General features: G+C 45.8%; 1 protein-coding gene across 1 annotated transcript; it reads right to left on the minus strand.

Annotated features, from left to right (window-relative positions):
* Window positions 1-954: 954 nt before the first annotated feature.
* Window positions 955-22,431, minus strand: usb1 (U6 snRNA biogenesis 1). The gene is made up of 7 exons (XM_067997760.1): window positions 22,236-22,431; window positions 18,392-18,543; window positions 12,495-12,678; window positions 11,974-12,027; window positions 10,526-10,631; window positions 4,390-4,470; window positions 955-1,287 (listed from the first exon to the last, which is right to left on the minus strand). Exons 1-7 carry the CDS (start codon window positions 22,334-22,336, stop codon window positions 1,183-1,185), a joined length of 783 nt encoding a protein of 260 aa, XP_067853861.1. The 5' UTR covers window positions 22,337-22,431; the 3' UTR covers window positions 955-1,182.
* Between the last annotated feature and the right edge of the window lie 825 nt (window positions 22,432-23,256).

Consider the following 23,256-nt stretch of genomic DNA (forward strand, 5'->3'; position numbering starts at 1 on the left):
ATTAGGAGAATTTTTTTTATGTAGTGAGTTATGATGATGTGGAATGCACTACCTGAAAAGGTGGTGGAAGCAGATTCAATAGTAACTTTCAAAAGGGAATTGAATAAATACTTGAAAAGGAGAAATTTGCAGGACTATGGGGAAAGAACAGGTGAGCGGAACTAATTGAATAGTTCTTTCAAAGAGCCGGCACAGACACTAGGTGCGGAACAACCTCCTTCTGTGCTATAAGATTCAATGATTCTAATTTATATGGTATTTTCATACATGTATTTTCATACATCGGGATGATGGTGTTTATTTTTAACCAAAATTCACTAATAGAACACCTGGCAAAAATCCTTAAAATTATTTTTTTTAAAGAAACAAACAGGAAAAAAAATGGAAAATACTATATATCCAGACTACAAAAAATAAAAAGCATTTTAAAATAAAATTTCATGCTCCTTGGAGACATTTTCAGCTTGAAGCTTATATATGGAATGAGGCATTTTTAATATGCAAGAATAACGCTTCAAACCCTTATTAGCTTCAGTTTTTGGTTCAGTATTAAAACCCTAAATAACAATTTTGTTAAAAAATAATAAAAAGCCAGAAATAAACAAAAATCAGGAAAATAGAAACCAGTCTAATATCTTAACTATTTTGTGAAGTATTTTTAAAACTTCATTCTCGGGACATGGGCATCGCTGGTCAGGCCAGCATTTATTGCCGATCTCTAGCTGCCCTAGAGAAGGTGGCGGTGTGGCTTCTTCTTGAGCCGCTGCAGTCCATGTGGTGAAGGTCTTATAAACAATATTAAAACCTGTAGTAAATTAGTAACAGACTCAGTCACCCCACTGTCATGGAGGCAGTTTTGCTGCTGCACATACATGGGTGGAACTAGAATTCTAAAAGCCATTTCTCTCTGGACTTGGGGTTAAAGTGAAACTCCTATTTTCACACTTCAACATCTTTTCCATTTAAAAAGTACGGTTGTCTTTATTCTCAAAGAATTAGTTCATCGCAATGATGAACTAGCCACAATGCAGCATCCATTACAGGCAAAAGGTGACATGGTCTCTCCATAACTGGAGCAGATAGCTGGAAAAGAATGGGGCCTCTTCCCTAGGTTGCTCTGTCATACTCCTGGCTCAAGCCATAGCTTCCAGTTGAGTCCTCAAAAAAAAAGAGCATCTGTGGCTATCGCAGGGGAAAGGAGAAAATCTTGTTTCCGGTTTTGCATCGAACTTCATCTGCATACATTCGGAGGGCCCTGGCACTGTTTTCAAATCTATCCACGATATCCTGCAAACAACAGCAACATATCAAATGTGGGGATGACATCAGATCTGATGCACTAACATTACATGTTAACAGGAATTTTTTTAAAAATTTTGAAGTATAATAAAGAGCTGATAAAATATTTTAATTCTTCGATTTTGTATGCTTCATACATATTGTACTTACACAGATTTTATATTTTTTGGACAACAAATGAATTGAAGAGCCAGGACCTGATGATAGAAGAGTATCTGTAGTTTGCTCAATAACCTTTGGGTAACCGGAAGTATTTATGAAAAACTTTCTCTCAGTAGATTAACTAAGTGTGGTGGAGTCCATGACAGGGTAGATTACACATGGCAGGAGCAGGCTTGATGTGGAAAATACTCTATTCTTGTTCCATGCTCTTGAGCTATAGGGTGAGATAGCTACGGGGAGGAACTGGTAAGACTCCAGACCCAAAGCAGCAGCATCATCACTTGTGCTGTCCGATGAAATAGCATCAACAGCATACAGGGTATATAAATGATCATTTAATTTAATGCCATTACATTTACATTTAGGAAGAACCAGGCTCCAGGGAAGGCTTAATGAGTATCTGAGCCATACAGACCTTGAAGATCCCAGGTTTCGATCTCAAGTTTGTGCATAGTCAGTTGTGAGGCTGTTACAAATGGTCTCAGCACTCTGGGGTAGGAAGGGGTAAATCAGCTATGGGTCCCATTTCTCATCACTATTATCGATTAATGGAGTTGATAGGATAGATAGAGAGAATCTATTTCCTCTGGTCAGGGTGTCCAGAACAAGGTGGCATAACCTTAAAATTAGAGCTAGGCTGTTCAGGGGTGATGTCAGATAGCACTTCTTCACACAAAGGATAGTGGAAATCTGGAACTCTCTCCCTCAAAGAGCTGCTGAGGCTGGGGGTCAACTGAAAATTTCATAACCGAGATGGATAGATTTTTGTTAGGCAAGGGTATTAAGGGATATGGAACCAAGGCGGCTAAATGGAGTTGAGATACATATCAGCCATGATCTAATTGAATGGCGGAACAGGCTCGAGGGGCTGACTGGCCTAATGCTGTTCCTATGTTCCCATATCCAGCAACTTCTGTTGCGTATGTGGCGGGGTAGACATTAGGTGAGGATAGGATCGGCCTCAAGTGTGATGCAGTCGATCACCTTGCTAGCACTCACCATCAAGGCTCAAGTATGAAGACTGGACATTTGAGCAAAGTACTGGATGGTGACTGGTGCCTGTGGAACCATAGCCCAGCCAGCAATCAATGACTTTAGAGGAGAGGAGAAAATTAGTGAGAAAAGAAAAGCAATGCAAGAAGAATCTGTGATAGCCTTTTGGAAATAATTGTCTTGTCCAAAAAATATAATTTATTGTTCAGTCTGTTGCTTGATGCCAGTCATACAAAAATAACAGACAATTAAAAGAGCTGTCACCATCGATATCTGTTACAAAATAATCCTGAACTTAACATGCTTTTGTCCAGTGCTATTCATTTGAATATTTCATCTTAACTGGAAGTGCTGACAAAGGCTTGCTGGAGTTACTAAGCTTGACACTTTGACAGACATAGGTAGCTGAAGCTGAAATCTTCTCCCCCCAGTGAATTTCTTAGAGGTTTGTTCGATTCTCTCACTTTGTAGGGAGCAAGTGCTCCAAGCCAGTTATCAGCATTCACTGCTTAAACAAAAATCTAACGATAATTCTATGATTTCTGCAATTCAAAGACCTCTCAGGAAAAGAGGAAATGTTTTTTGACACAATCTGAGTGAGGCAAGGGACTTGAACTCTCTGTGACAATAACTTTCGTAACTGAACTACTAACAGTATGAAATTATCAGTCCATTTCATAAGAGATACCTATCCTTTGTACAAAATTCTTGTCACAATGTTATGCAAGCTAGTCCCACCTTGTGGGAGGAATAAGTACTGTGACAGTGCAATGTACTACCTAGAGAAAGGCTCTGCTGCTCTCATAAATTCATCACCTCAAACTTTGCCAGTTAAAGAACATTGCCTGCCAAAACATTGGTCTTATTTTTTCGCCAATTTCCCTGCTGAAAACCTATCCGAACATTTAAGATAAATTTGACTAACATCAATAATGCATATTAATAAAACAGTCAATTTAGAATTTGCATCCATCCACCACTGAAAACTACACATTAACACAGGGCCATGCATAGCCAGGCTTTTACAAATGTGAAGATTTTCAGACAGTAAAATTACAAAATCCAGCACACCCAGTGCACGCATGAAAAACCTTGTACACTGATTTTTTTTTGTACAAAAAATAACTTCTAAATATCAAAAACTTGCAGTTCTAGTTTAAGTTATCCCTAGTACACACCCATGCATTCCCCGTCAGTGGGATTCCAGTATATCAAGGTCAGATAGGAATTAGGCTGTAGCAGTTTGTAACTGTAAATACCGCTGGTAATTTTTCAATCACATGACCACCACAGCACATTCCATGTTCTAGCAAAATAAATTTAGAATTATTTTCACACTAAAAAGATTTACACAGCCAGGGTAGTGGATGGACACAGTGGCAATGTCAGCAGCTCAGTCACCCACCTTCATGGCTATGTCAGATGTCCCTCAAAATAAACTAAAATTGTTTTTTTTGTTATATTTTCCTAGTGCTGTACCAGAGGCTGTTGGAACAACTGGGCACAGCACATACAGGAAAATGGTGTGGGGATGGAGGTTACACCCCTGGCCGCACCCGTCTGATTTTCTGTTCATTAATTTAAATGGACAGAAGATCTGACCCAGACTCTCTCTCCCCCACCCGATTTTCCTGCTTTTGCTGTGCCCTGACAATCCAATAGTCCTGAGCACAGGAGCAGGAAAATTTACCTTGTATATATTCCAGTGTAGGTTCATTATTTGGTAAGATCAAATCCCCATCAAGATAGAAGCAACTGACATTAAAAATAAATGTTAAGACTATGAATCCCACAAAAATAAAAACACTAGTTTGCTGTGGTAATCTGAAACTTTGGATTGCACTATGACGGTGGTCTCAATTCTCCTCGGTAAGATCAGCAAACAATTTAATTTTGACATTTGATAGTTTTAGGTTCTTTTACTTCAGTGCCTACCTGAAGCTCCTGTTGGTGTTTTCCAAGTTCAGCAGTGGCATCCCCCAAGCACCAGGCCACACTAATGTGAAAGGAAGGGTTCTGTCAAAATTAAAGAGATAGTTATTATACAGATCAAAGAGAGTATGCAACACTACCCACGAACCCTTTAAAAGCAGAATTTCCTTTACATTTTCTAGAAAATCTGAATTTGATGGGTTTGAGTTGTGCAAGACTCAACTGCTTTTCATTGCTGCATTCTTTAGAAGATTGTTGTGCACCTTACTCAAACAGAGCAACCCACCAAAAATATTTGTAACATCAGTCATATGCCATAAGCAACCATCGCCTTGCCAGAAGTAGCAACAATCATATGGTAAGAATTTCAAACCCATGAATTAATTCGGGTGAGGTTACTGCAAAAGCAAACCTGAAAAAAAGACACAACATTCTATAATCATAGAAAGGTTACAGCACAGAAGGAGGCCATTCGACCCATCAAGTCTATGCCGGCTCTATGCAAGAGCAATCCAGCTAGTCCCACTCCGCCGCCCTATCCCCATACCCCTGCATATTTTTTCATTTCAAGTACTTATCCAGTTCCCTTTTGAAGGCCATGATTGAATCTGCCTCCATCACCCCCTCGGGCAGTGCATTCCAAACCTTAACCACTCGCTGTGTAAAAAAGTTTTTCCTCATGTCACCTTTGGTTCTTTTGCCAATCACGTTAAATCCATGTCCTCAGGTTCTTGACCCTTCCGCCAATGGGAACAGTTTCTCTCTCTCTACTCTGTCTAGACCCATAATGTAAGGAGTTTTACAACACCAGATTATAGTCAAACAGCTTTATTTGAAATCACAAGCTTTCGGAGCTTCCCTCCTTCATCAGGTGAGTCTCACCTGACTTTACATTTGTCCACCCCAGTCCATCACCGGCATCTCCACATCATAGACCCATAATGATTTTGAATACCTCTAGCAAATCTCCTCGCAACTGTCTCTGTTCCAAGGAGAACCACCCCAGCTTCTCCAGTCCATCTACGTAACTAAAGTCCATTATCCCTGGAATCATTCTAGTAAATCTCTTCTGCACCCTCTCTGAGGCCATCACATCTTTCCTAAAGTGCGGTGCCCAGAACTGAACACAATACTCCAGTTGTGGCCAAACCAGTGTTTTATAAAGGTTCATTATGACTTCCATATTTTTGTACTCTATGCCTCTATTTATAAAGCCCAGGATCCCGTATGCTTTTTAACCGCTTTCTCAACCTGCCCTGCCTCCTTCAACGATTTGTGCACATAAACCCCCAGATCGCTCTGTTCCTGTACCCCTTTTAGAATTGTGCCCTCTAGTTTATATTGCCTCACCTCATTCTTCCTACCGAAATGTATCACTTCACATTTTTCTGCATTAAATTTCACCTGCCACGTGTCCGCCCATGCCACCAGCCTGTCTATATCCTCTTGAAGTCTATCACTATCCTCCTCACTGTTTACTACCCTTCCAAGTTTTGTGTCATCTGCAAATTTTGAAATTATGCCCTGTATACCCAAGTCCAAGTCATTAATACGTATCAAGAAAAGCAGTGGTCCCAGCACCAACCCCTGGGGAACACCACTGTACACCTCCCTCCAGTCCGAAAAACAACCATTCACCACTACTCTGTTCCCTGTCACTTAGCCAATTCTGTATCCATGTTGCTACTGCCCCCTTTATTCCAATCTTGATGATAAGCCTACCATGCGGCACTTTATTAAGCGCCTTTTGAAAGTCCATATACACATCAATTGCACTGTCCTCATCTACCCTTTCTGTTAACTCATCAAAAAACTCTATCAGGTTAGTTAAACACGATTTGCCTTTAACAAATCCATGCTGGCTTTCCCTAATCAATCCACACTCGTCCAAGTGCCTGTTAATTCTGTCCTGGATTATCGTTTCTAAAAGTTTCCCCACCACTGAGGTTAAACTGACTGGCCTATAGTTGCTGGGTTTATCCTTACACCCTTTTTTGCACAAGGGTGTAACATTTGCAATTCTCCAGTCCTCTGGCACCAGCCCCGTATCTACGAATGTTTGGAAGATTATGGCCAGGACCTCCACAATTTCCACCCTTACTTCCCTCAGCAACCTAGGATGCATCCCATCCAGAACTATCTACTTTAATTACAGTTAGCCTTTCAAGTACCTCCTCTTTATCAATTTTTAGCCCATCCAGTATCTCAACTATATCTTCCTTTACTGAGACTCTGGCAGCATCTTCTTCCTTGGTAAAGACAGATGCCATCCCCTCTGCCTCCATGAGTATATCTCCTTTATGGTCCCTGATCAGCCCCACCCCTCCTCTTACTACCCGTTTACTGTTTATATGCCTGTAGAAGACTTTTGGTTTCCCTTTTATGTTGGCCGCCAGTCTACTCTCAAACTCTCTCTTTGCTCCTTTTATTTCCTTTTTCACTTCCCCTCTGTACTTTCTATATTCTGCCTGGTTCTCACTTGTGTTATCAACCTGACATCTGTCATACGTCCCTTTTTTCCATTTCATCTTAATCACTCTCTCTTTTGTCATCCAGGGAGCTCTGGCTTTAATGGCCCTACCTTTCTGCCTCGTGGGAACGTGCCTAGACTGTACCCGAACCATCTCCTCTTTAAAGGCCGCTCACTGTTCAATTACAGTTTTGCCTGCCAATCTTTGATTCCAATTTACCCGGGCCAGATCTGTTCTCATCCCATTGAAATTGGCCCTCCTCCAATTGAGTATTTTTACTTTAGAGTGGTCTGGGTCCTTTTCCATAGCAATTCTAAACCTTATGATACTATGATCGCTGCTCCCTAAATGCTCCCCCACTGACACTTGCTTTCCCTGGCCTGCCTCATTCCCTAGAACCAAGTCCAGCCTCCTTCCTCGTTGGGCCAGAAACGTACTGGTTAAGAAAGTTATCCTGAACACATTTCAAATATTCCTCCCCTCTTTGCCCCTGATATTATTGTTATCCCAATCTATAGTACGATAATTGAAGTCCCCAGTTACTAATACTCTATAGCTTTTGCACCTCTCTAATTTCCCTGCAGATTTGCTCCTCTATATCCTTCCCACTAGTTGGTGGCCTATAGAATACACCCAGTCGTGTAATGGCATCTCTTTCATCTCTTAACCCTAACCAAAAAGATTCTGTCCTTGACCCCTCCAGGACATCCTCTCTCTCCAGTACTGCAATATTCTCCTTAACCAATACTGCCACTTTCTTTCCTTCCCTGAACACCTTGTATCCAGGAATATTTAGTACCCAATCCTGCCCTTTTTTGAACCAGGTTTCCGTTATCGCCACAACATTATATTCCCACGTGGTTATTTGCGCCTGCAGCTCACCAACCTTGTTTACCATGCTTCGTGCGTTACACACATGCACTGCAAACCAGTCTTAGAATTTCTTGTACTCTCTTAGTCTGATCCCACCTAATACTGTACTATTACTTGCTCTAATGTTATTTTTCTCCCCCGATCCTTTGTGCCCCTTGTCTCTCCTTTCCATTGCTACATTCTGGTGCCCATCCCCCTGCCAAATTAGATTAAACCCACATCCCCACAGCACTAGCGAACTTCCCCGCGAGGACATTGGTCCCACCTCCATTGAGGTGGAACCCGTCCAGGTCCCACCTTCCTCAGAACTGGTCCCAATGTCCCAGGAATCTAAAGCCCTCCCTCCTGCACCATCTCTCCAGCCACACATTCATCTGCTCTATCCTCCTATTTCTATACTCACTTGCGTGTGGCAATGGGAGTAATCCGGAGATTACTACCATTGAGGTCCTGCTTATTAATCTCTTTCCTAACTCCTTAAAAATCTGCCTGCAGGACCTATGTTGTTGGTACTGATATGGACCACGACCTCTGGCTGTTCACCCTCCCCCCGCCCCCAGAATGTTCTGCAGCCGCTCAGTGACATCTTGACCCTGGCAACAGGGAGGCAACACACCATCCTGGAATCACGTCTGCGGCCGCAGAAACGCCTGTCTGCTCCCCTAACTATCGAATCCCCTATCACTATTGCTCTCCTGACCTTTCTCCTCCCCCACTGTACAGCTGAGCCATCCATGGTGCTGTGGACTTGGCTCTGGCTACACTCCCCAGAGGAACTCTATCCCTGAATACTGATTAGAGAGTGAGATGCACTCAAGGGACTCCTTCAGTACCTGCCTGATCCTCCTTGTCTGTCTAGCGGTCAACCAGCCCCTCCCTGCCTGCACTCTCTCAAGCTGTGGGGTGACCACCTCCCGAAACGTACTATCCACGTAGCTCTCAGCCTCGCGGATGCACTGCAGTGACGCCAGCTGCTGCTCAAGCTCTGAAATCCGGAGCTCGAGCTCCTCCAGCTGACGACACTTCCTGCACCTGTGGTTGTCCAGGACACAGGAAGCGTCCTGGAGTTCCCACATGGCACAAGCCATATAGTGTGGGGACTTGGTGCAGACACAGCGACACAATATCCCCACGGTAAAATTTGGCAACCAACTGGGCTTTTCATTTTGTATATTTAGTGAATATTTTGTGCTTATAAACAAATGAGGGCATCAGGAAAGAACATTTTGCCACTCTGAGCACACAGTGGTAGCATCAAGTATTGCAGGTCAGGCACTGTATGGTCAGATACAAAGTAAAGTTCTTTTACACTGCCTAAACATGCCTCAACTCCAAACTCAGAGCAGCAATGCCTACTGCACCACTGTAGACATTTTCCTTCCATATGGCATCAGAGATTGCCAATCTGTGCTTTGTGCATGTTATGTGCCTCTGTCTGCTAGAAACTTAGCTGAGAATGTCCCTAACTCAATTCACAAAGGAGACTTAACTTTTACAGCCAGGAGATATAGGGCACTTTTGTTCCATCAGTCAGGCTGGATTTCAAGGTCAACAGAAGCCAACCACATAGCTAAAACAATAAACAATTAGTCAGAGGAAGTTGTGATCAAACTGTTCAGTGGTCTGGTCAGATATCACCTTGAGTACTGTGTCCAGTTCTTGCCGCGAGACACAGGAGAGAGATTCAAGTGCTGGACATGAATTTAGATTTGAGGTTAGGATCAGATCAGCCATGATCTTATTGAATGGCGGAGCAGGCTCGAGGGGCCGATTGGCCTACTCCTGCTCCTATTTCTTATGCTCTTATGATAGTGCAGACAAAAATCAGGAGGTTGATCCCAGTGTAAAAGGTCTGAGTTATGAGGAAAGACCAGAGAAACTTGGTCTTTTCAGTTTGGAAACAAACTCTGAGAGGTGATCTTATAGGGGGTATAGAAAACTGTTAGTGGTATGGAAAAGATAAACGCAGCATATTATTTTAAACTGCGAGCGCAGTACTTGGAGGACATAGGTTCAAACTAGTGAAAGGTAAATTAAAGACTTATAAAGTAATCAACACACAGAATGGACAATCTGCCTCTCCACCTCTCCTTTAAGATCCTCTTTAAAACCTACCTCTTTGACCAAGCTTTTAGTCACCTTGAATATCTCCTCCTTTGGCTCTGTCAATTTTTGTCTGATTATGCTTCTGTGAAGTAGCTTGGGATGTTTTCCAAAGTCACTATTTAAATGCAAGTTGTTGCTGTTTACTTCCATTTAGAGAAGTGGAGGCAAAAACCCTGGAATCATTTAAGTAACAATTAGGGGCTACAATGGGGAAAATGTAGGATCTTTCTTTATGGGTGAACTACGTTGGTTGAATGGCCTTTCTTTATAATTATCTTACAATCTTGTGAACTCAGATCCCAGAAGTGAAAGGATATTGTGCAAACCTACTACGCCATCTAGTCCCCTTGGTGTAATGGAACTAATGCACATTGAAAGTCCAAGCTTACATTTGCAACTGATTCACACCAAGGCTCAGTACACGATGGTGCACTTATTTATTTGCTCTAAGGCACCATATATTGAGCAGGAGGGTAGATCTTAGCAAAATGGAACTAGGAGAAATGATTAACATTTTAGATATCCCAACATTGTAAGCTGTACAAATCACCCCTTTAAAGCAATTAAAACTGCTTATTATGAAGTGTGGTTTTAAAAATACAAAAAATCTTGCATCAAAGCAGTTAGTGTGTTGTACAATAGTTGGTGATGTACTCAGAGGCACAGCACAGATTATAAAGAGGTCGAACCTTATAGTAAGTTTTCAGATCGAACTCCTCCATGGATTTATCCACTTCGTTGACCAGTTCCAGTAAATAGTTGCTGCCAGCTGAAACCTCTAGGCCAAGGAAAGTCCTGTGTAACAATTAGAAATAACCTTTGTAACCTCATGAAACAAGATATGTGGAGCCTGCACAATTAACTGCTGGCACAGATCATAAAGAAAAACCTTGCATTACTGGCCATTCCTGTCATGCGAAAGGATTGGCCCATAGCTTCTATTGCACTCCCATCACCCGAGAGATCATAACCACCAGATTCTCCCAGCATACTTCACAGTCTTGTGGATAACTGCACATTCAACTAGCTTACATTGAGCTTAGCTCTTGTGATTTGCGGCATCATCTGAATCTCTGAACCAGGACACAGTCTTATAATATGAACACTGGGATAGTGAAAGCCCTATTTCAGTAAAATCACAGTTAGCTGGCACCATTACAATCTGATGATCTTCCAGGAACATTCCAGAATAAGGATCTACAACAGCCTTGTCCTTCAGTATTTGTCTCATAGGATGCCTGGGTCATTTTGCATGGTGAATTACAGACGAATGTGTCATCCTTCACTCAGGTACATACATGGAACACAAACAAAATTCACTCGATGACAAATTTTTAACTGTAAAAATCTGACTGCCAGTATCACTGTGGAATGCTTAACAAGAGGCATAGCCACCAGGTGTACCTCTATGGTTCAATCCAAGAAATGGTTTCTCTAATAACAAGAACACCCCAAATGGTATGTTTAAAGATTACAGTGCATCAGGACTATAGTCAAGGGTAACTATTAGCATTTAAGCATTCCCATTAACATTGTCCAAGTGCAAACACCTCAGCTTAATGGTTTGATACAAACGATTTAGTATTAGGAGTTTCTTCAACAGCTTGGAGTTAAATAATGGGGCATTTTCAAACCGAGAACAATGAGTACAGTCAGAATTATCTGTGCCTGAAAAAGAAAAGACTACTAACGAGCATGGGGAGATTTATTTTATTATGTATTTTAATCTCATTACAAAGAAGTCCCTGCCCCTCATAACAGGAGTAGATTTGGTCACTGACAGTCCATTGCATCTTATGCCAGGATGCTTTAAGAGTGCTGTGTAAGTCAATGGTCACCTGAAGTTTAATAACAGAACAAATGTGGTGAATGCATTTCTCAGAGGAAAACAGAGCTAGTCTCAGAAGTACTGGATTTACTTGAGTTGGAACTCTAATTCCGTAGGGAATATTTTATCAGAAGGATATCTCTCCATAATAAAAGACTTAAAAAAATCTGTTGTAATCACTGTGAGAGGGCCGAGTTATTTAAAAAATCTCCAAGATTACTGTGGATTTTCACAGTTTTAAGGCGCTCCTGAGAGCATAGTTTGTGGATGGCGCAGTCAAAACCACTGTTACAAAAGGAGAAACTGTACCTTGTCTTCTCTTGATTACTGTAGATCTTCACTTTATCTGAAACGCAGTAAAACCTGCAGTGTGATGGAGAAATTCCATGCATTGTTATTTGAGCTACATTACAAGGGTGACAACACATCAAAAGTACTTCATTTTGCTGTAAAGCACTTTGGAGCGACCCAAGGTCATGAAAGGCGCTATATACATGCAAGTTATTTTCTCGATGCAGTATTTGCCCATTTGAATATCATTTAGAGATTCATACATTGTTATAACAAAATTCTAATCATGTGGAAATCACTTCTACTGCAGTTATAAAGGAAGAGATGAAAAAGGGGAAAACACACGAGGAGGAACTGTTCAAACAAAAAAAAATCTTAAAAATAACAAAATGCTCCCAAACATTATTTTAAACACATTAGCTAATATAGATATGTTGTCGTATTAATAATCAGTCATAACTACTAAACCACAAATAAAATTCATTCATTGCCTCAGGTAGGTATGTTTTGAACCAACAGCACAGTAACTTCAATCGTACCTGTCAAAGGAGGTCATCTTTTCCTTTAGGGACTCCACAAAGATGCTTATCCAATGATAGCGCAGCACCACAGTCTGTGACAGGCTGATATGGAACTCCGCTATCCGAGCCATAGGCAGCCTGTGTGCCTGCAGGTGGGTCAGCAGCAGATCAATAAGTTCCACAAACTCCTCTTCAGGGTAATCTGATGGAAGCCAGGTTTATATGGATTTCAAAAGTAGAGTACAGAATGCAGACTTATACCTTGCAGCCTTCAGAAAATATGTTACATGCACCAGCTTCTCAGTCACACTTGTGGGTTTGCATCAGTCACATGCGCTATCACACAAATTAGTTTAACTACAATCAGTTTTAAAATAGTAGGATCAAAATTATTCATGGGCAACTGCTCTCAAGTCATTAATTCACACAATGAAAACTCAAGCACAGATCATTTTTGAAACATTGGCCTCTTCCTCCTTCATTTGTTTGAGAATGTAATTTTATTTTTTGTTTTACACCCTTCCCACGGCATCTTCCATTCTCAAGACATTTGCAATTCGCAATCTTGGGCCAGGTACTGGGAGCTGTGCGAGATGGGTTTGTCTCTCCCTGCAGGGCAGCATCTGGGCTTTGTGCACGGTCCCTTTCCTGACTGCAAGACCACGAAGCCATTGCGTTGGAAAATCAGCCACCACCGTATGACCTATCAGAACACTTGGAGTACTGATACTATTAATCTTTCACTGACAGAGTCAGATCATGCGGTAATTACTATTATGCTGTAATTAACTTCCTCGCTCAAAATTTTATTACATTCCTGTGCAAAAACCGAACATATATTACAACACAAGGCAGTTTTGACTCGAGGAGCCAAGATTTTTTTTTCCTAGCTGAAGACATTCCAATGTCATAGAAGATCACAGCAAGAATATAACTCCCTGCTTATGACAGTAATGCTCTTACGACAGTCTCACTGGAATTACCTGAGTGGACTTGAAAAGATATTGAGCACATTGCTGACCAAGACACACTGAACATTTGTACAAGATTTGATCCATTTTGTTGAAGGGGAAGGAAAGACTAGGAGCAGTACTTTTGGTTCAAAAGAAAAATTACTGCCCTACCCGAAATTTCTTCAACTTATTTTAAAACATTAAATTTTATTGCTGCCACCGAGTCCTTCAAATAGGTTCTCTTTCTCTCAAGGCAATCGTGGAGAAAACTAACATTTGGGCCACCCTGCAACAGTCCACAGGTCAATTTTAAAGTTGCGCATCTCTCTGTTTCCAATGGAGACACAAAAGAGCACTCTCTATAACTGAGATCATCCAAGCTGCCCAAGAGGGAGGAAGATCTTCCTCAAGGGGCTCCAAGGTAATGATAAAATTGACCTTTAATAAAAAATAATTTCTGAAAAGACAGTCGTGTTCTTCTATAAACAGGTCCTTTCCTGCCCCTTTAACTATAAAAAGATTCAGTTGGAATTTGGTGCAACTTAACCTATTTCAACAGACATTCGTTACAGCGCCCACTAGTGGCTAAAATGAGACAGCAGCAACATAAACAGCCATAAAGAGGCCTTACTGAGAATAATCTGCTTATACAAACTAAACAGCAGGTCCTTGGCCTTGGAACAGACAGTGACGCCTCCCCAGTAATATTCAACTTGTACATAATTTATTTGTAAAATCTCCCTTTATCGTGTGACCTACAGGGGGTGCTTGACACCTTAAGTGAGAGCCAGAACATTCCCAGGCACGTTGCAATATTGTGAACTCACATGTAGGACAATGTTTGGTTAATTACTTTGGGTTCTGATCAACTTACAACCCACAGTTATTTTTCAAAGCATATATCATAGTTTGGGCTTTCTCCCAAAATTTTTGACTTGTGCTCATAGCAAAAAAAACAGCAAATTCCACAAAGTAACAGCGTCCCATAAACATGTACCCTTATGCATGCCATAATACTTTCATCTGTAATCTTACATACCTTGGGGAGCATTTGGGGAACAGTGATCATAATATTATTAGGTTTAGAATAGTTATGGAAAAGGACAAGGAACAAATCGAATGTGAAAATGCTTAACTGGCGGAGAGCAAATTCCAGTGAGTTAAAAAGGGATTTTGCCCAGGCGGACTGGAATCAAAAATTGGTAGGCAAAACAGTAATTGATCAATGGGAGGCCTTCAAGGAAGACTTGGTTTGGGTACAGAGTAGACACATTCCTACAAGGGGGAAAGGAAGGGCATCCAAAGCTAGAGCTCCCTGGATGACTAAAGATATAGAGATTAAAATGAAACATAAAAAGGAGGCTTATGACGAATGTAAGGTTCATAACATAATAGAGAACCAGGCTGAATTCAGAAAGTACAGAGGAGATCTAAAAAAGGGAATAAGAGGGGCAAAGAGAGTATGAGAATAGATTAGTGACTAACATAAAAGGGAACCCAAAAGTCTTTTATAAACATATAAATAGTAAAAGGATAGTCAAAGGAAGCTTGGGACCGATTAGGGACAAAAAAGGAGATCTTTTTGTGGAGGCAGAGGGCATAGCTGAGGCACTAAATGAATACTTCGCATCCATCGTCACTAGAGAAGAGGATGCTGCCATTATAGCAGTAAAGGAGGAAGTAGTAGCGATATTGGATAGGATAAAAATAAAGTAGGTACTTAAAAGGTTGGCAGTACTCAAAGTAGAAAAGTCACCCGGTCCAGGTGGGATAGAAATTGCAGCGGCTCTGACCACAATCTTCCAATCCTCCTTAGATATGGGGATGGTGCTGGAGGATTGCAAATGTTACACCCCTGTTCAAAAAGTGGGAGAGGGATAAACCCGGCAATTACAGGCTAGTCAGCCTAACGTTGATGGTGGGGAAACTTTGAGAGATAATAATCTGGGAAAAAATAAATTGGCACTTGGAAAAGTATGGGCTAATAAATGAAAGTCAGCACAGATTTGTTAAAGGAAAATTGTGTTAGACTAACTTGATTGTGTTCTTTGATGAAGTAACAGAGATGGTTGATGAGGGTAGTGTGGTTGATGATGTGTATATGGACTTTCAAAAGGCATTTGATAAAGTACCACATAATAGACTTGTTAGCAAAATTAAAGTCCATGGGATTAAAGGGACAGTGGCAGCATGGATAGAAAATTGGCTAAGGGTCAGAAAGCAGAGAGCGACAGCAGAGGTGAATGGTTGTTTTGCAGACTGGAGGGAAGCATAGAGTCGTGTTCCCAGGTGTCAGTATTAGGACCACTGCTCTTTTTGATATATATTAATGACCTGGAATTGGGTATAATTTCAAAGTTTGCAGATGTCACTAAATTCTGAAATTTAGTAAACAATGTGGAAAGATAGTAACAGATTCAAGAGGACATAGACAGACTGATGAAATGGGTAGACGCATGGCAGATGAAATTTAATGCAGAGAAGTGTGAAGTGATGCATTTTGGTAGGAAGAATGAGGAGGCAATAAAACCTAAATGGCACAATTTTAAAAGGGGTGCAGGAACAGAAAGACCTGGGGGTGCACATACACAAATCATTGAAGGTGGCAGGACAAGTTGAGAAGGCTGTTAAAAAAGCATATGGGATCCTGGACTTTATTAATAGAGGCATGCAGTACAAAAGCAAGGAAGTTATGCTAAACCTTTTTAAAACACAGGTTAGGCCTCAGCTGGAATAGTGTGTTCAATTCTGGGCACCACACTTCAGGAAGGATGTCAAGGCCTTAGAGAGGGTGCAGAAGAGATTTACTAGAATGATGCCAGGGAAGAGGGACTTCAGTTATGTGGAGAGACTGGAGAAGCTGGGGTTGTTCTCCTTACAACAGAGAAGGTTAAGGGGAGATTTGATAGAGGTGTTCAAAATCATGAACGGTTTTGACAGAGTAAATAAGGAGAAACTGTTTCCAGTGGCAGACGGGTCGATAACCAGAGATTTAAGGTGATCAGCAAAAGAGCCAGAGGCGACATGAGGAAACTTTTTTTTATATGCGAGTTGTAATGGTCTGGAATGTACTGCTTGAATGGGTGGTGGAAGCAGATTTATTAGTAACTTTCAAAAGGAAATTGGATAAATACTTGAACGGAAAAAATTTACAGGGCTGTGGGGAAATAGCGGGGGACTGGGACTAATTGGATAGCTCTGTCAAAGAGCCAGCACAGGCTAATGGGCCGAATGGCCTCCTCCTGTGCTGTACCTACTATGATACTTGAAACCATTCCCATATCTACTTAGCAAGCCCTAGAGCCTACAAATAGAATTGTCCTTTGAAAAACCAAGAATTAGTTTAGCCAAGATACAAGTTTCTGAATCCTGGCTAATCTACAGATTAAAGTACCTGCCTGCATCTTATAGGGAGCAGGGCTCCAGTCTCCAATTTGAAGTTTAGTATGTCAGCCAGTCAATTAAGTGTCAGCCTTGGTTCAGAGGTAGCACTCTCGCCTCTGAGTCAGAAGGTCGTAGCTTCAAGCCCCATTGCAGATACTTGAGCACATAATCTAGGCAGACATTTCAGTGCTGCACTGTTGGAGGTGCCGTTTTACGGATGACACGCTAAGCTAAGCTAAGGCCCCATCTGCCTTCTCTGGTCCACATAAAAGATCCCATGGCACTATTTAAAGAATATCAGAGGAGTGATATTCTGGAGTGATAGCCTGGTGTCCTGGCCAACATTTATTCTTCAGCCTCCACCACCAAAACAGATTATCTGGTCACTTATCTCATTGCTGTTTGTGGGACCTTGCTGTACGCAAATTAGCTGCAGTGCTTCCCTACTTTACAACTGTGACTACATTTTATGCGATTTGGGGCATACCTGGGACATAAAAGGTGTTATATAAATGTCAATTCTTTCTTCCTGGAAAGACAGCTTCTGTTTATTTCTAAAATATGTTCACCCTGCATATCTGCAATCATACAAAAATATAATGCAGAAATGTCCCAAAACATTGCAACCAGCATTTCATTACAAAAATTATAATACATGTATTTAAAAAAAATCTTGCCTTTATTTTACAAAACTATTATGACTCACCAGTTTTATCGATCAGTGATTAATGTAGTTTTAATTTGATTTGGTTAAGCATGATTATGGGCTGTCGGAGGTTATAACATTACCAAATTTTTGTGTACAACCAGGAAGTATATATCTCACATCTCTGGCATTCCAATACTTTAAAATCTGATAATCCTTTCTAAACTTAGGTTCTTTAAAAGCCTGATAATTTTAGGGAAAATAACTTAGGGAAAACATGTAAACTCTACTGGTCATATTAGGTGGCTGCTCAAAATGTAATAGTTAATGAAGGACTCGATTCGGGATATTGAAGAGTATGAAGTTATTACAGAGAAATTGAAATAGTAATCATTTATTTACAGCATTACCTCTGACGCTACCTCTATCGCATCTGCATATTAATACCACCAGAGTGCATCATTACAACATGCCTAGCCATGACCACAGTAAACTCTCATTCTGTAGAAGATTTTGCTTTGTGGGTGATGGCAGACACCCGAGGACCATTTCAATAACAAATCAGTCTTCCTTCAGCTGTGAAAGGTACTGTTATCCAATGTGCAGGGGTCCATGATCAGTTTGTTTACAGGTCCCACTAACAAAAATATATACCAAAATGTAATCTCTCCTTGGCCTAGCCAAAACTCCTTTGTCAATCAACACTAGCAAAAAGAAACTGGTGATACATTTCATTTCTGTTTGTGGGATCCTGCTGTTTGCAAATTGACTTTCATAAATACAGTGATTACACTTCAAAGGCAAGTCATTGGCTGTGAAGCACCTTGGGACAACCCAAGGATATGACAATACACTATATAAATCCAAGTTCTTTCTTTCCTTAACAGTAATTCAGTGTCCAAATTTGCTGAAGTTTAAGATCAGTGACTCACATTCCAAGTACACAAGTGTTGACCAGTTTCCTCGCTGGTGCGGAAAGCCGCGTATGCGACCATCGTGTTTACCACTGTCGTCTGGATCCTCTTCCAAGTCCTTGAACATCCCCATTACACTCTCTGGGACAGGCAAGCGCTGGGATTTCACTCTGTGCATCACCAGATAAAAACAAATCATTATGGCTGGGAGTTGCCGTACAACAGCTCCAGTACAGCACAGTACTATGCTAATCAAAATCCAGCTAGAGGATTCAAATGAAAATTGGCTGCTTGCTTCTACAGTATTTTTTTTTAAATTGCATCTCTTTGCTTCTCTCCCATTCTGTATTTCCTTCAGTTTCTTTCTCTCCCTCCCTTTCACGTGCTTCCCAAATTGTGGTCTCTATCTCTATCTCTGTCTCTCCAGAAGATTGGTGGGGGGGTGCAGAGTTTACTGCAGCATATTGATGTTTTTAACAGAATGCAAAGATACAACCGGATGCACTAAAATACAATAACGAGTCGCGTTTATTATCCATAGAAACTGAGAATATTTAAGAACTGAATACAATGTTTATGCTACACATCCAAGTAACTTTGAGCACAGCAGACTTGACTGCAGAGGCTACATCTCTCTTCTCTTACCCTCTCATAAACACAAGTTTACGTTCATGCTACACAAGTACTTTTTTTGCACACACTGGACCATTGCTGAAATGCTTTCTCCTGTAGATGAGATCCCAGCTGTAGTCTGTCATCCCCAGCAGTTGTCTAACATCAGGACATTCCTGTCAGGCCTGAGTGCTATCCAGCACACCATATACACCACAAAGGTACCAGGTAATGAGAGTTCCGTATGATCTCTGGAAGGTTGACAGCACACAGAAACTTAAACTGTTAATTCCAAAAGATTGTGCTTATGGCTGGTCTGTTACTCTATACATTTTGACAAGCTCAGAGCTGGTTTTAGAGAGGTGGACAGGTGTGGTATAGATGTCATTCAACATCCCAAGCAAGATTAACACATCAGGGTCTTGTGTGTGGGGGGGGTCCAGACAGAGGGCCCAGGAAGGGGGGGGGGGAAACAGACAAGAATAGGGCAAGGGGGGAGGATCCTGGATAGGGCTGGACAGGGGGCTGAGGGGGTGGGGGGAAAAGGAGGGTGGACAGGGATCGGGGGGGGGGGGGGGAGGGAGGTGATGGACGGGGGGCTGTGGGGGGGGGGGGTTGATGGACGGGGGGATGATGGACGGGGGGCTGTGTGGGGGGGTGATGGACGGGGGGTTGTGGGGGGGGGGGGCGATGGACGGGGGGTTGTGGGGGGGGGGGGCGATGGACGGGGGGCTGTGGGGGGGGGGGGGCGATGGACGGGGGGCTGTGGGGGGGGGGGGGGTTGATGGACGGGGGGATGATGGACGGGGGGCTGTGTGGGGGGGTGATGGACGGGGGGCGATGGACGGGGGGTTGTGGGGGGGGGGGGGGGCGATGGACGGGGGGCTGCGGGGGGGGGGCGATGGACGGGGGGTTGTGGGGGGGGGCGGCGATGGACGGGGGGCGGCGATGGACGGGGGGCGGCGATGGACGGGGGGCGGCGATGGACGGGGGGCGGCGATGGACGGGGGGCTGTGGGGGGGGGCGATGGACGGGGGGCTGTGGGGGGGGGGGGTGATGGACGGGGGGCTGTGGGGGGGGGTGATGGACGGGGGGCTGTGGGGGGGGGTGATGGACGGGGGGCTGTGGGGGGGGGTGATGGACGGGGGGCTGTGGGGGGGGGTGATGGACGGGGGGCTGTGGGGGGGGGGTGATGGACGGGGGGCTGTGGGGGGGGGTGATGGACGGGGGGCTGTGGGGGGGGGTGATGGACGGGGGGCTGTGGGGGGGGGGGGTGATGGACGGGGGGCTGTGGGGGCGGGGTGATGGACGGGGGGCTGTGGGGGCGGGGTGATGGACGGGGGGCTGTGGGGGGGGTGATGGACGGGGGGCTGTGGGGGGGGGGGTGATAGACGGCGGGCTGTGGGGGGGGGGTGATGGACGGGGGGCTGTGGGGGGGGTGATGGACGGGGGGCTGTGGGGGGGGTGATGGACGGGGGGCTGTGGGGGGGGTGATGGACGGGGGGCTGTGGGGGGGGTGATGGACGGGGGGCTGTGGGGGGGGTGATGGACGGGGGGCTGTGGGGGGGGTGATGGACGGGGGGCTGTGGGGGGGGTGATGGACGGGGGGCTGTGGGGGGGGTGATGGACGGGGGGCTGTGGGGGGGGTGATGGACGGGGGGCTGTGGGGGGGGTGATGGACGGGGGGCTGTGGGGGGGGTGATGGACGGGGGGCTGTGGGGGGGGTGATGGACGGGGGGCTGTGGCGGGGGGTGATGGACGGGGGGCTGTGGCGGGGGGGGTGATGGACGGGGGGCTGTGGGGGGGGGGTGATGGACGGGGGGCTGTGGGGGGGGGGTGATGGACGGGGGGCTGTGGGGGGGGGGGTGATGGACGGGGGGCTGTGGGGGGGGGGGTGATGGACGGGGGGCTGTGGGGGGGGGGGTGATGGACGGGGGGCTGTGGGGGGGGGGGTGATGGACGGGGGGCTGTGGGGGGGGGGGGTGATGGACGGGGGGCTGTGGGGGGGGGGTGATGGACGGGGGGCTGTGGGGGGGGGGTGATGGACGGGGGGCTGTGGGGGGGGGGTGATGGACGGGGGGCTGTGGGGGGGGGGTGATGGACGGGGGGCTGTGGGGGGGGGGTGATGGACGGGGGGCTGTGGGGGGGGGGTGATGGACGGGGGGCTGTGGGGGGGGGGTGATGGACGGGGGGCTGTGGGGGGGGGGTGATGGACGGGGGGCTGTGGGGGGGGGGGGTGATGGACGGGGGGCTGTGGGGGGGGGGGTGATGGACGGGGGGCTGTGGGGGGGGGGGGTGATGGACGGGGGGCTGTGGGGGGGGGGTGATGGACGGGGGGCTGTGGGGGGGGGGTGATGGATGGGCTGTGGGGGGGGTGATGGACGGGGGGCTGGGGGGGGGGGTGACGGACGGGGGGCTGTGGGGGGGGGGGTGACGGTCGGGGGGCTGTGGGGGGGGGTGATGGACGGGGGGCTGTGGGGGGGGGTGATGGACGGGGGGCTGTGGGGGGGGTGATGGACGGGGGGCTGTGGCGGGGGGTGATGGACGGGGGGCTGTGGGGGGGGGGTGATGGACGGGGGGCTGTGGGGGGGGGGTGATGGACGGGGGGCTGTGGGGGGGGGTGATGGACGGGAGGCTGTGGGGGGGGGGTGATGGACGGGGGGCTGTGGGGGGGGGGTGATGGACGGGGGGCTGTGGGGGGGGGGGTGATGGACGGGGGGCTGTGGGGGGGGGGGTGATGGACGGGGGGCTGTGGGGGGGGGGTGATGGACGGGGGGCTGTGGGGGGGGTGATGGACGGGGGGCTGTGGGGGGGGGTGATGGACGGGGGGCTGTGGGGGGGGTGATGGACGGGGGGCTGTGGGGGGGGTGATGGACGGGGGGCTGTGGGGGGGGGGGTGATGGACGGGGGGGTGATGGACGGGGGGCTGTGGGGGGGGGGCTGTGGGGGGGGGTGATGGACGGGGGGCTGTGGGGGGGGTGATGGACGGGCTGTGGGGGGGTGATGGACGGGGGGCTGTGGGGGGGGGTGATGGACGGGCTGTGGGGGGGGTGATGGACGGGGGGCTGTGGGGGGGGTGATGGACGGGGGGCTGTGGGGGGGGGTGATGGACGGGCTGTGGGGGGGGTGACGGACGGGGGGCTGTGGGGGGGGTGATGGACGGGGGGCTGTGGGGGAAGCTCCTGCCGTCGGACACCGGCTCTCACCTGCAGTAATCCCGGTTTCTGCAACAAGTGTCTCATTTACTCACTCAGCCCCACTGGAAACACCTCCATCCGGTCCGACCCCCGGCCCCGCTCCAGCCGGACCTTCCTCCTCCTCCGAGCTGCTGCTGTAATTAACCAGAAACATCTCGGGTCCTGGCGCCGTCACACCCGTTGCCGCGCAACCGCCTCCGCCATCTTGAGCCCGGGTGTCACACTCTGTGTCTCCCGGCCGGAGCGGTGCAGCGCGCAATCGGGTTCCGACCACCTCAAACTCACACACACTCGGCTCGAGCAACGTGAAGCTGCCTGGAGCCGAGAGAGTCGATCACCTGGGCCGAGCTGCTCAGATAAATCTCACATAGACACAGGATTCTGAATCAAGAAGTTGTATTCATATAGCGACTTTTTAGGATTTCCAGGTGCTTCATAACCAATGTATTACTTTTGAAAAGTAATCATGTAAGTAAATACAGCAGAAAATAATAAGTTCATCTGTTAATGTTGAATTGTATACCAGGAGAATCCACTCTCTTGAATAATCACACAAGATCTTTTATAGCCTCCTGACAAGGCATTGGTTTAACATATCCTCCAACAGTACTGTTTAAAGTGTCCTGGAGTGGGTCTTGAACTTAAAACCACCATGAATCAGAGACAGGAGTGTTACCATTGAGCTATGCTGACAATAGAATGTACTGTCCAGAACTGCTTTAAATGAAAAGACTACACATATCAGTCTCCGATGCTGCAAAATATATACCATTTATATTGCAAAATACTGGAATTTACAGTACTGGAACAATTTCAATGTCATTATGTAAACTCCTGTATGCATTGGAGTTTAGAAGAATGAGAGGTGATCTTATTGAAACATATAAGATCTTGAGGGGACTAGAAGGGGTAGATGCTGAGAGGATGTTTCCCCTTGTGGGAGAGACTAGAACTAGGGGACACAGTTTAAAAATAAGGGGCTCGAATTTAGCAGGCCTGCGGGTTCCCAGCGGGTGGTCCTCCGGGAGCGTCGAAAACGCGGACGGGTAATTGTTCGCGTCCCCCACGCGATCG

The sequence above is a fragment of the Heptranchias perlo genome, chromosome 16 (assembly GCF_035084215.1).
Source record: "Heptranchias perlo isolate sHepPer1 chromosome 16, sHepPer1.hap1, whole genome shotgun sequence".
NCBI lineage: Eukaryota > Metazoa > Chordata > Chondrichthyes > Hexanchiformes > Hexanchidae > Heptranchias > Heptranchias perlo.